At 40.5% G+C, this 13,860-nt stretch overlaps 1 protein-coding gene across 19 annotated transcripts in view; it reads right to left on the minus strand.

Annotated features, from left to right (window-relative positions):
* Positions 1–1,000: 1,000 nt before the first annotated feature.
* Positions 1,001–13,860, minus strand: part of MAP4K3 (mitogen-activated protein kinase kinase kinase kinase 3) — a 71,440-nt gene continuing 58,580 nt past the window's right edge. For 12 of the 19 annotated variants that reach the window (XM_085542885.1, XM_085542884.1, XM_015856989.2 and 9 more), the window contains 8 exons: positions 13,093–13,151; positions 10,305–10,408; positions 9,313–9,484; positions 7,630–7,698; positions 7,421–7,513; positions 6,514–6,584; positions 4,319–4,374; positions 1,001–2,397 (listed from right to left, as the gene is read on the minus strand). In XM_085542885.1, the coding sequence (XP_085399011.1) occupies positions 2,310–2,397; positions 4,319–4,374; positions 6,514–6,584; positions 7,421–7,513; positions 7,630–7,698; positions 9,313–9,484; positions 10,305–10,408; positions 13,093–13,151 (712 nt within the window). In that variant the 3' untranslated portion in view covers positions 1,001–2,309. Of the gene's footprint in view, positions 2,398–4,281; positions 4,375–4,611; positions 4,811–6,513; positions 6,585–7,420; positions 7,514–7,629; positions 7,699–9,312; positions 9,485–10,304; positions 10,409–13,092; positions 13,152–13,860 lie in introns of those variants that run through there. The other 7 variants (XM_085542882.1, XM_015856988.2, XM_085542877.1 and 4 more) reach the window with 3 other exon arrangements.

The raw sequence follows: 13,860 nt of genomic DNA on the forward strand, positions 1-13,860 counted from the left end.
TTTGTTCTCTTGAAGAAGCTCCATTTTAACAGGGATCCAGCCTTGGCTCTTGTTCCAAACTAAAAAGCAGTACGGGGAAGGCAAGCTGTCTTGGCTGTAAAAATAAACTTGAGACAATCACATCTTAGCACACGCTCTCTCTCCTTCCTCTTTCCCTGCCTTCCTTAAGTTTGGCAAGCAACTGCAGCTGCACAATTCTCAGGGTGCATCTTTCTACCAGAAGCGCTCAAACGCAGTGAAAAGCAACCTTCCCATAGCTCCTAGTGCTTGCTGTTCAGCAGCAGCCCAGAAGCCCAAACAACAAGCTACTGGGCCCCCAGCTGCTACAGAAACCTAAGAGGAAGCAACATGCTCCCACATCAGCTATATTGTATTTGGTTAGAAGTCTGTTACTTTTTTGCACATTGAAGTGAGGAATAGCCCACAGGGGCGGGGTGGAAATCCCCCTCGGGCAGCAGCAATGTAAGTGAAACACCCAGAACTTCTTTCCTTTTTCTGAGAACTCAGCTTCCCCGCACCATGGCTCGTCACCACCTCTCCCACAGGGCGGATTTGAGGTTCAATGCAAGGGAGGAGATGTGGCCAGCAGATCCAAGAAGCTACAGGCATCATACAAACAAACCAACCACCAAGAAACAGCCCAGCTGAAAAGATTAAAATAAAAACCAAGTTTTGCAAGCAAGAGAGGTGCACTTGATAGAGGGAGAGGCCAAGTCACTCTAAGAAAGAAATTAAGCCAGAGTTTGGAAGGCCACGTCCAAAATACACATATCCATCGCCTAGGGGACATAGGAGGGTAATGCTGCCTACACTACACTTAAGCACTACTCTAAATTCAGTGGAGCTCCAGCTGTCTGACCTTTCATACATTCAGAAACGCCCAGCTTCTGTGTTTGGCACAAACATTTAATAGCAGAATTCAAGACTGGGTATGTTCCATCAGCAGATTTCAGCCTTACGTGGGAATTAGTGCATGTGGTAATCTACTTGTACAACAACGTGTTAAAAAAAGTTTATTTTACATTATATACATTAGAGAACATATTTCAAAGCATTACCAATCACAACAATAATGCAGGCCATAAATCACTTTAAATTTAGTTTGGCTTTAGTGTATATTATCACAATAAAATATAAAAGAACATATACAAAAAAGGAGTCAAATGTGTGCATCTTGCTAAAACTTGGCATTTACATACTCCATTGGAAAACAGCAATCAAAAATACTTCCGATCAAAAGTAAGTTCCTGTGATGCGTAGTAACCATTGTATTGTTTGAATGAGGTAGTAACTAAATTATTTTGGCCATGTGTTAACATCCTAAATCAAAGAAAGTGTGAAAATGGTTATAAGGCCAAAAAGAAAAGAAACTCAAACCGACATCATCTTCAGCCATTTCCACCACGTGGAATGCTGCTGCTTTTTCACCGTGATATGAAACTATGTAGTAAGACAAACAGCAATACTAATTGTTTTTATCACTGTATATGCTAGTAATTCAAACACCTATTGCAGTGTTACAGCAAGGTACCACTATTCTGGGACTGACACCCATCCAGAAAGTCTTGTTTTCAAGCACGGAGAAGTAATCGTCGAGAGAGTTCTAATTAAATATAAAACACAGGTGTCTAACTGGTCTGTCCCACAAAGAAAACTACCCGCGTAAACAAAACCAAGAGGGAACTCTGAAGCCCAAGTCATATCCACAAAGTCACAGCTTACCTTTGTGACTGAATACATCACATCTCAATATGTTGTGCAAACATGAACACCAGTGTGTTGCATCAAAATTAAAACAAGATTGTAATCTGATTACAGCCTTGGCTACAATTTCTAAAAGTTAAATTTATTTGTATTAGTAAATTACATATAATAAAATACAATAGTGTCGTTAAATGTACTATGTTTGTTCCTAGCATCCCACTGTATAATAAACACATGACAAATCCTTAAAATAGTACCCCGGTTTCATTTTTGCATCCTCAGTGACTTTTACATCTGTACAGGTAAGACACTTGTACTGAACAGGAGGACCACTATCTACAGAAACTCAGTGTAGGTCTTCACCGAGAAGTTGCACTGAAAAATACTGCGTATGTACAAAGATTACATAACAGTAAATCGAGCACTTTTGTGGCACCTTAATGCTTGTGTGTCCATACCACAAACAATTCTCGCCTTCCTCTCATGCCGTAATAAATTATTAAGTAACTGAAGTCAGGTAACTGCAGCTCTTGTGCAATTTCAGCCAGCCGTGAGTGCCGCCGCAGGAGTGCTATCTCGTGGAGGTGAGCTGCTGCACACCGTTCTCAGTAACTGTTCTCATGCCCAGCTAGGATATATAGATTGCTGTTGGCAGTTGGGTTATCTGTCGGCCTGCTTTCCAGCACCACGACCCTAAGATGGAAATAAAACAACCACAAAGTCAAACTGTAAACACTCTTTCTCAGGGTGCCCATTTGAGCAGCAGTCATTTCTCTTTCTCTGGAGGCCCGTCGTCCCCAACTCACACCAAAGCACCACTCCCTACTGCCTGAGCTTGTGCTCCCTTGGAGCTCTGCAAAGCTCAACCCCTGAACAGGCTGTTGTTGGTCTGTTCTTTGCTTATGGACATGCCAGATGACCAAAGCCCATTCTCTGCAAGCATTTCCAGCCCTCCCCTGAGCTCATGGCCAATGACTGGAAGTCACCAAATTCACAGAGACTTCTTCCAGCTCTGAAAGTCTCAGTGACACAAAAAAAATAAGCCAACAGAGTTCTCAAAAGCAGCATAATCACATGCAGATCTGTACTGCCAGGGATGTCCTGCAGTAGACAGACCATTCTCTTTAAAGGAGAGAAATCAGCAATCACAGCTTGGTTTCACAAACTGTGAGATGTTTAGTCAGGCAAGAACTGCTAAAACTGCTGAACAAACCAGGGTGTTCATGACTGAATCCTTCTCCAGAATGGGATGGCTGTGAGAAACTGGACTCCATTTACTGAGAGTTCATCCAAGAAAACATAGCTTACTGCAGAATGAAAGCTCTGCTCAGCATGCCCCATGAGGCAGTCCTGCTCACCAGGAGAAAACACGCAAGCTTTTATCATATTGATACAAGATTTTTTCACTTCTCAGAACCCCATTTCCAATGAACTGCTAAAGAGAGACGTGCTGCTGGAAAAGGTTTCACAACTCAAGCAGAAGATACGAGACTTGCAACAAAAAGTGACGTCTGAAAAATCTGGAATTAAGAGTTTACTGCAGCACAAAGTTTTAACCATCATCTCAGACTTGAGAGACTACTAGTCTAAGATGGAAATAGATGGAGCAGTATTTAAGAAGGCATTTTTCTCCAAGGCAATGATTTGCAATGTCATGTTCCTTTCTGAAGTCAGACTTGTTTTTAATTTAAGCTATGCTGTCTCCTAACAACAAAGAGAAATGACATAGTAAAGCTGAGCTCCGTGCACATCTCACTGGCACCAGGAGAGTAAAACCCTCAGGTCAGAGATGAGTGATGCTTACAATTACTCATTACCAGAGACCTATCAGGTATTGCACATAAGGCAGAACCCTCAACCCCCAGACAACAAAAATTGCCACGAGGTTGCTAGTTGACAAAGCCACAGCACCATTCAGTGCCGTTGATGTTACAGGTAATTATAGGGCTGTGCATCAAGCTTGGACAAGCAGCATACAGGGAAAGGCTCTGGTTGCTGTGGAGTTTATTGGTAGTTCCAAAATGCTCAAAGAGAGCGAGTTTCCTGCAAGTGGCCTAAGACAGAGACAATTCTTAAAAACTGAAGTCTATCTCTGTACCACATACAAATATTCTGCTGGTGAAACTGTCATGTCAGCACTCACTCTCCAGAGACAAAACATACGCTGCTTTCATGGCTGCTGAAGTTAAGTACCAAGTTTGACAGCAGGGAGAAAAAACCTGAGAAAGCCAATGCATTTTTAAGGTGAGGGTTATTGGTTTCTTTTTTGGCATTTGTCTCATAAGCTGAGTATCTCTAAGCAAAGATTTTAGTAAGTTAAAAAAATTACAGTACAAGAAGGAAAAAGTTCCTTGGAGGTCTTAACTGCAGCCCATTAGGAGCTTCCTGTCAAGGCTGAGTCCTTCTGGAAGCTCACAAACTCTTCTAGAAGAATTTTTACTTTTTTTTTTTTAATAAAGAGGAGTAACGTTGAAGTGCTGAAAGGTACACACGTACATGGGGCTATGAGTAGGAAGGTTAGAAAAGGAATCACAAGAAACAAGCAGAAAATTTGTAGAAGGTTGAAGGGAAACATGCCTCAATTTCAGCATGCTGCATTCACTTCTCCTCATACCTGTCAGATCCCAGAAGCCTGAATATCCTTGTATTATCAGAAATTTCTTGTGTGATCTAGACAATAAAAATAAAACAGGTATTTACTGGTTAATTGCACAGGTGATTTTTTATTTTTTAATCAAACTAAAGAAAATAACAGTGGCTAATATTACAAATCTACTCAATTCAGGTGGCTACAGAGTGCATTACAACTGTCACTCATGAATGAGATATAAAATGTTTGGTTTTGGTTTCTTCTCAGTTCTTGCCAAGTCATGTGAGCTCCTCTGGTAGCAACTGCCATCACACCAGCAAGGCTCAGCACTGCACAGCACCTGAGCTACTGGCACAATTCTTTCCACTTCATGACTGAAATAAGTACTTGTGTGGCTCTAATTGGTCTCACTGTACAGTAGGTGACTGAAGTGGTTCAGATAAGATACACACAACACCTATACGTTTTGTTGAAATTCTCAATCATAACGATGCAGTAACTTTGTCTTCGGAAGACCTCAAAAAGGAAACAATTGAATTTATGGCACGTAGGCCCACAGCGTAAAGAAAGCTCAGTACTTTGATGTTTCTGGCTCGTGCAATACAGCACTGCATACTGCAGGTGAACTGTACTTGTGAGATACATCTTTATGATTATATGAATACCAAAAGTAGCAAATAAAATACTATCTTAATCAATAACGCCAACCAAAGCCCACTGATACTCCAAAGGATATCAAGTCACACTGTGAGCAGGAAGCAGTGTTTCAAAGCTCCCTTTCTACAATCTATCAAGTTGACGTGGGAGGTCCCAGTTGTGGAAAGAAAAATATGAAATAATTTTAGGAGTAGCTAAAATCATTCCCCATTGGACCAGACAATATAAGGCTAAAGAGTTAGTAATAATTCAGATCTTAAAGTCTTCAAAGAGAAACATTCTGCATTGTTAGGATGGTAAGGGTGTTTTCAGCTGTAACAGCTTCTTCTATGCCACTCAGTTCCCACAGAGTAACAAAGGTGGTCAAGATCCATGTCCAGGAATGCAGGCTTTTCGTATTACCACTGAAAACTGGTTTATTTTTTTCTCTTAATAGTTGTGGCTACTAGGACAGCCAGGAGTGATAAGGAATTTTAAAAGGCCCTAGAGCTTACCTTAAGTACCCTCTACATATAAAAGTTTGGGGTGACTTTCTGGCAATTGCTCAGCTCAGCTGTCTGCTCCTCATCTGGATGCTGGCTTTGGCTTGATAATAACAAACCAAGAAGACAGCGTTCCTTATACTTTACATAAACAACGTAAAGCATCCATTTGTGCTGCAGCACTCTGGGGCATGTCCTCTCACAACAGGATCAGAGTTCTGAGTGCCATATGGGTGGAGTAACATGCTGAGCTTTGCACAATGCTGCTAGCAGCAGTCTGGAGTTGGAGAAGTGCCTAGAGGCGTCATCTCCTCCTCATGCTTTGCGCTAACTGCACAAGACCTACAGCTTACTGAACATTATGAGTTCTCAGGAATAGGGCAATCACGCCTGGTGATCTACCTTGCAGAAATACCACGAAGTGCATTTGTAAACTTGGAAACAAAAAACAATCTGACTCCAGCGTCTGGTTCAACTTCCCACAAAGAGGATTACTGTCAGTATAGATTAGGTGAGCTGTAGCACTGTGCAAAGAAATGGAGTGGTGTAACAATGTGGAATATCTAACTTTGGCATGTTGACCAAAAATGCAACTGGTCATAATGAACTCTCTCAGCAAATGTGATACTGATGAAGCAGCTGGTGAAGTCTGCAAACATTCTTTAAAAATCCAATTAAAATACTCATTAAAATCCTATACAATGCAGTGCTTTCACTAACACCTGGGTGCACAAAATTTACAGCAGGAAAAAAGGAATAAGGAAGGTACTGACAATGATTTGGTGCAATTTTACACCATTACAGCTACTGGCAAAGCCCACATTCAGGCATCCACCTTGGGAAGGCTAAAAGGCTAATAGCAATGGTCTTCAAAGTAATATAAGCTGAATAAAATTACTGTAAGCAAGAATTAGATTTGGATACTTTTTCTTGCATGAGGCATATTTTGAAAGAGACTCAAGTTTTCAGGTCTAACCTAGACAGTCACTGTAAAGTTTTAATCTTTTTCAGCCCACAGCTCCCTGCATTTATCCTGAGCTTGACTCATATTAGAAACTAGAATTGGAAGCAAAAACTCACCTCATTTGATCTGAAACTCCTTCCTTGCATCCCATGTTTCCAGAATGCTAACACACTGTCCTGTAGACAGACTGGTAACAAATAACACTGGAATCAGTTTTCATATGTAATATCAACTCACTCTTTTAAGGTCAAAAGCATAGCGCTGCAGTTTTAAAATGTTTGTATATACGTATTATGGTCTCAAATTCACCCACACAGACAGCAAAACATCTCACAGGAATCAATGAACTTGCCTCTGCAGTAGCTACATTTATTTATTTCAAGAGCAGGGTTTAAAAATATTCTCACTTAACTGGGAATAATAATAATACTTGCAGAAAATACAAAGTGAATTTTAGCCAAAAAGTTGATACCAACAGCAAGCAGCTTCAGGTACACTTGCTCCTTCCCTCTCCTCGTTCCTAACTAACAGGAACCATAGAAGCAATGTTTTCCATGACACCACTGGAAAACAATCAAAATGGATGTATTAAATATCTCACAGACCTAAGTCATGAGATTCTTTAGAAGAAAATAACTGGTGTTATTGATGTGAAATGTGACGTGCATCGATTTAGCCTCTGAGCTGCTTTATAGAGACGGACTGCATGAACACACATGCAGAATGAGTTAGCCATAAGTGAGTCACAGGGTTTAAGTAGGTTGTATTCAAGTTTTCTTTTAGAGGCTGAAGGTCTCCGTCATTTGCAGACCATTTAGCCTAACAAGGGAAGACTCCAGAGTTATTACTCTGTTTGGATTGCTCCAGGGGAAGCACACTATGTAACATGCTAAACCGCCCAACACAAAGTGAAATGCTTGAGATAATGTTTCACATGCCAAAAGACTTGAGAGCTACCATTTCTAATTCTGTGCTGGAAGAGAAAATAAGCTCATCAGATATTCAGCGTTAATACTGACTTACCTATTGATTCAATCTGAAAATCAAACGTGAGCTCTGATGACAGTTTGCGGCTGGATTTTAACCTGCCTTGCAGATTCACTATTTTTATGCAGCCTAGACAATAAAAAGGATACATCCACAGTTAATGTTCAATATGACCTAATCTGAAGACATACAGTATGCATGAACATGTATACGTATGTATATATTTAGCTGATACTCAAACTTACAATCCAAACACACCAAAATGGTATCTCTCTCCAGCTGTGTTACATGTACAACACTTGTCTCTGTAGTGTCTATAAAAAAAATGATAGTGTTAGTTCATAAAATAAATAACCATGAAATCTGAAATGGAACTTCTAGAGACTGAGACAATTTAATGGGTTAGTGTGTTTTTATCTGTTTAAAACTATTATCTTAACGGTGACACTCCTCTTCCCTTTGAGAGCCATGTCCATTTACCCAACTTGTGGACTGTGACAGGAAAACTACAGCTGTCACACTGAAGTATGGACTTAATCCAGTCTTTCCTGAGCCATAGTGCAGAAGTGAGCTCCTGTGCACACTGTGTTTTGTGCATCTATTTTATTCTGTAGGACTTATTTAATATTGCTGCTGCAATAATGGGGAGGGGCTATTATTGGGGTATTATTTCCTTTTCCAAACCTGCTTTCTGAGTTACAGCTGCAGCAGGCTCCATCACAGTAAAGAAGGAAAGCTGACCCACAAGTGATCAGTGGACATGTCAACTCAAAGAGAAGCGCTGCTCAGTCTGTTTGATTAGAACACTAAGAATTAAACAGAAGCAGCTTTCACTAACTCAGCACTGCTGCCAGTGATTCCATATGCATTCTTTTCTGAACAAGAGAAACTCATTATATCTGTTAGAGATGAGAAATTACAGCACGTCATCTGAAGTATCTAAAAAAGCCCATGGTCCTGTTGAGAAGCTAAAACCCTCTCACCGATGATGTCAGGAGTGCGCTCCTTGAGATGGCCTCTCCACCTTCTATTCTGTTGTCTGGTGTTTTGGAAGGCCTACATAACAACCTGAACTAATCTCTAATGTATCATCTTAACCAAAATTGGATATAGCCGTGATGATGAAAGCACGTAACAGAAAGTCTTGACGACATACATCTGTGCACCCACATAACGTGATGTAGAAGCATGTGCTGCACTGGCTGAAGGCAACAGGAAGGGGAGGGAAAGGGCAGAAAGCAAGCCCCTGCAATAAACTTTATGGCAGCTACTTTTGTTTTTTCCACGTCTTCATCAGACATCTACAAACAAAATGTCCAACGTCAAACAAAATCAGACCAAGTTAAATGCTCTCCTCACTTAAAAACACATAAAAAAAATCTGATTGCGTTATTGCCCCCCTGTCAGCAGAGGAGAAGAAGAAACCAAGAGCTTAAATTAGTGTTAAACAAATAGGAGAAAGTAACAGACATAATGAGAGAACACACAAATGATTCAAGGAGGCTGAAGAAGTATTTTTGGACAGAATAATGCAGTGTTAGAGTATCCATGTGAATAAAATGAAAAGGAACTGGGAAGGAATCACTAATTAGCCGTACACACCTATGTTGTCCTGTGCTGGCATATACAAATTCTCCGTGGATCACAAAGACTCTTTGCCTAGCAATAGCTAAGTTATTTATTGCTTCTATACCTGCAAGCTACGACTGGACTCAGCTCACTGCTGCCCCCAGGTTTAGAGAGATGTTTGCAAACTTCAGAAACAAAAATCTCAGTGCACTTCCTTTTCAAGAGTTTCTACTGTTGTTCAGGTGGCGCGGCCTCCCAGGTGATTGGACTCCTCTCGTCAGCTGTACCTTTCTAGTACTTCAACCAAAGCAGAAGTGTAAGGAACATTTATGAAAGCACTCACAACAGCATGCACAAACCTGTTTCTGTAAACCACGAAGAGGTAGAATTTGGGTTGACAGTCTCAAACTTCACCACCTGGTTGAAGTCTCTTCCTCTACTGACACCAACACAAACTAAAGGGAATTCCTGCTCAGGGACTACCAACATTTCAAACAATCTCAGTGGACAAGGTACAGGAAAATCTATGTGCTAGATCAAGAAACAAAAAATATATATTAGGAGGGAAGCAAATTAAGTCAGAATTACTATTAGCTATTTAAACTGTATCGTAAATTTCATCCCACAGACTTACTTCTTCAGATAACAGTAACTGATAGATACAGAAAGCCTAAGCTGAAAGATTAAAAAGCCCTCATGCTGATTTGGTTAAAATAGATTGAATGTCTTTCATCATGCGTGCTCTGTGCAGCTGCTCAGAGAACAGGAGTGCTATACCCAGGATTGCTCTCCCTAGCCATGGAGCTCTAGCTTCCCAGGCACATCAAGTCATAGCAGCTACAAACACATGCGCACCTTGATTTCACCTTTTCTGATGGTATCAGATAGGGAGAAAATAAGGATTTCTGGGCACCTACAAAGTCACAAAGCACTAAACAAGTGGCTGCCTTCTCTCCAGCATGGGAGCGAGCGCACTCTTAACCCATGTTATTTTTCCACTTGCCCTTGCCTCAGTCTGAAGGACAGAGTTGTTTTGTTTTTTTTTTAACATTTATCTAAATGACAATGCTCATACAGAGACCTTTGTTCTTCTTCTGAAGAATATTCAAAAAAAAAGAATCAAACCCAAAACATTCCTATATTTTTAAAGTCTGTAAATACATATTAGAGACATTTCAGTAGTTAACTTCAACATAATTTAACAGAAACAAAAGCGTATGCCCGGTAATAAATAAATAGTTTACTTACTTACCGTTTTTTTTTTTAATAACACGAGAAACAACTAATACTTAACAAATCACTGCAAGATAGACAGAATCAAACACCAGGGAATTTCATCATGTTACATTACCTTGATTAGCATGAATTTTTGCATTGGCTCAACCCATTCTAACAGGACAATGCTAGACTGTAGCGCTCCACAAAGGTACTTGTGGCCTGTGTAGGGATTCCTCACTGTCAGAGAAGAAGTAATACACATTGGTACAATAAGGAAATGCAAATTATAAATGATTTTCAACTAAATAACACTTCATGTAATATGGAAAATAACTCCTCCTATCCCACTCTGACTTCTCCTAAAAGGAAGCTGCTGAAAAGACACCATCCATACTTGGAGAATGGCAGCAGTGAGCAGGCTGGAGCAGGGCTTGCTTTTCTACTGGGTGTAACAAACTAGCAGCTTGTGCCAAATAAGCCACAAAAACTTCAGCTCTCACCAAGGGAATTGTGGCACATTTGACATCTTCAGCTCAAAGCTGAGTGCTGATTCTTGAACTGGTAGACAGGATTTACTATTTTAGAGAGGCTAAACAATAACTACATTATTATAAATAATAATAATAATAAAGGCATATGCACGCACATTTTAAGCATCTTGCTCCAGCATGTTGATTTGGCTAAATTATCTCCAAATAACCATGAGAAGCTGTTAAGGAACAGTTTTTTCTTCCCTATGAGATGCAGACACAGTAGGAATTGATAGTCACTGTCACTTGAGAACTGCTCAGATGTTTTTTAAAGTACCATAATGGCAAGTCTGAAATCCACGCACTGTATTCCTAATAAGCACTTGCAGGTCAGCGTGAAATCCAGTTTTGAAGTGACACAGTTTCCACTCAACTGCACTTCTTCCTATTTTTTATCAAAGCTCAGTTACAAAATGGAAAGAGGTTGATAAAGTTGAAAAAGAGAGCACTGTGAAACAAATGTGATTGTACAATAATGACAAAATTTCACTTAATGGATATGCAGGCATTGCTTAAGAACCACAAGGGCTGATCTGGAAGTAATGCCTCTTATTTCCTTACACTGGCCCACAGTGTTAGAAGAAGTTGGTGGTATGGCAGTAGAGGTTGAACCTTCCCACCAATATCCCATTACATTTTGTTGCTGCATGATGGATGGCAGCAGAGGGGCAGTCTGACAAAATGGCATCTGACATGGAAGTGCACACGAAGTAGAAGAGCAGAAGTGAATTTCTCCACAGAGAGAAAATGGCACCCACTGACATGCATCAACGCTTGCTGACCACTGACGGAGAGCACACAAAGGATGTGAGCACAGCGAGGCAGTGGGTGGTGTGTTTCAGCAGTCACAACAGCATATCACATCTGCTGGTGCAGATTTGTATGAGCAAACCATATGAGCTCTTGTTCATTGCTGTCAAAAAAGCACAGCTGATGGTTTTCTGTAGCTGAGAATTCGCTCTATCAAATAACATTATTCCACTCCTTGAATATGCTGTCATTTCTGAGGAAATAAATAGGAACCATCACTTTCAGAGTGACCTATCTAAAGATCAGATCTCAAACTGCAGCAAACTAGCCACCAGCCATCAGGTAATTAACCACAAGGATCATGTAACAAGCCCCTAACCCACAATGATCTACATACATGACAAATCATGCTCTTGTTACCCCACTGCCATGAAAATCCACTAGCAATACACAGGCACCTGAAACACCAAAGCTCAATCTCATTAATCCAAGTTCTCATTCGCTACCAGCCAAGCCAACTGCAAAAGACAAGTTGCACTTGCCATGACCCTCAGTAAGGCTGAACTCAGCAGCAAAACCACAGAACAAGCAATTACCAACACCTTAAACAAGAGAAAGAAGACCAGAACTTCTGGTCTTTTTCTGCCTCCTACGGCCCTGCAGATTTCCCTAGGCCAAAGTGATCATCACATATACCACCCGCAGCAATAGAGACCCAGGCTGCACGTAGTAAGCAGGGCCCAGGGCGGGGGATCTGTCACCTCTCCCCTTAGATCTGCCTTTTGTCACTCCACACTCCTAAGATTACATCCAGTACACTAAGGAGGGAGAAGCTGGGACTTTTCTTTCAGCATCCATAAACATTCACAGATAGACCAGACTCCTCAACTAAGGCAAGGCCTGGATTTACACAGTGCGAACGCCCTACCACACCCTAGAGGATTTATATCCCACAAAAAATCAAGTTTTAACAGGCAAACTGGGCAGAGAAGTGATAATGTAGGTAAGAAATTCCTTAGCAAAACTAGGGAGACTTTCATTTTTCATCAGGGTAAGTGACAGAGGATCACCTACCACTCAAAACCTCCTGTATAATTCCTCAAACCAAAGAACTGATAATGGAACTTACAACTCTGACATGGAAATGACCCAATGTCATTTTCCCCTTTCAAAACATTTCTTAACAGATTATGTGTTTAAGTTTTAGGCAGTCGGCACTCGGAAGATATTATAAATACTTCAGGGATCATCCTTAAAGATTCAGAAATACTCTGTTTTCAGCAACCAGTATTAATAATTGGAACTCCTGCTAGGAAGTCAGGCTACTTAACCTGATAACTTATTTTAAAGAGGTCACGCTCCATTCATGGAGATTGGTTTCATCCAGGGGGCTGGTTTAAATTCGATGCATTCTGCTTCTCTGCATTTTCTTGAGAACTGCCTTTATCTTTAAAAACTAAAAGAGAAATGGGGAAGTTTACACTGCCTAAATGCAAGGGACTAATGTGAATGAGTTCACTGTCTGCAGATGCACAGTTCCACAATAATTACAGAAAAGCCTCTTCTCCGGAAAGTAACAAGTCTTACAATTGTTACCACTTGCACTGTTTATCAGAGCTTATTCTGCAGATCTCTACTTACCAACACAACATTTTTGACACCATTTAGTGTCAGGAATTTTTGTAGACACAGCAAATTTCCTGCAAGATAAACACAGAATTATCGATCAGTCAACTATAGCGATTGAATTTCCTTTCAGAAAGTTGCTGCTGTGAAAATCATGTTTGTCCATCTCAAAAACAAAACATGTATTTGTTTGTCTCTTCTCAAAACAACATGCCTAGAACACACAAGATGATCCCTTTTCAAGCACTGAGATGTTGCTGAGTTATGCAGCATTATAAATGTAGTTAGAAAACAATCTGTAAACTGTTACATCAAAGGCATGTGGGAAATAAGAGCATAGTAGTAATAGCTTGCTGAGCCACTGTCATTGCAAACTCACACTGTAGGTTTTTCAAAGCTTTTCGCAGGCAGAGCAGCATGAGTTTCAAGAGAAGGTCTGAAGGAAGACAGGAAGGCAGTTTTGCAAGATTATATTTCTTGTACAGGGAACATTCCCCGAGAAATAGTGAAATAATTGTTTGGAAAATCATCAAATAAGCAAGAGGAGATGGTGTCCTTTGCTGGAAGTGGGAATCTATACTTCTGAACAGACTAGATGACAACAAACTATACGAAGGTTGACCACAGTAGCCTCAACAGTGAAAATTACTCATTTGATAGTGCAGAAAAGATGGGAACACGTGGAAGAACAGACTGATGCTGCAGTCAAAGCTAGAAACTAGGAAAACACTTGCATAGTATTTCAAATGAAGCTGTCCAGAAATGACTAATAACATACTGGGA

This window comes from Coturnix japonica, chromosome 3, assembly GCF_054131305.1.
Source record: "Coturnix japonica strain WE chromosome 3, WE-NBRP24, whole genome shotgun sequence".
Classification (NCBI taxonomy): domain Eukaryota; kingdom Metazoa; phylum Chordata; class Aves; order Galliformes; family Phasianidae; genus Coturnix; species Coturnix japonica.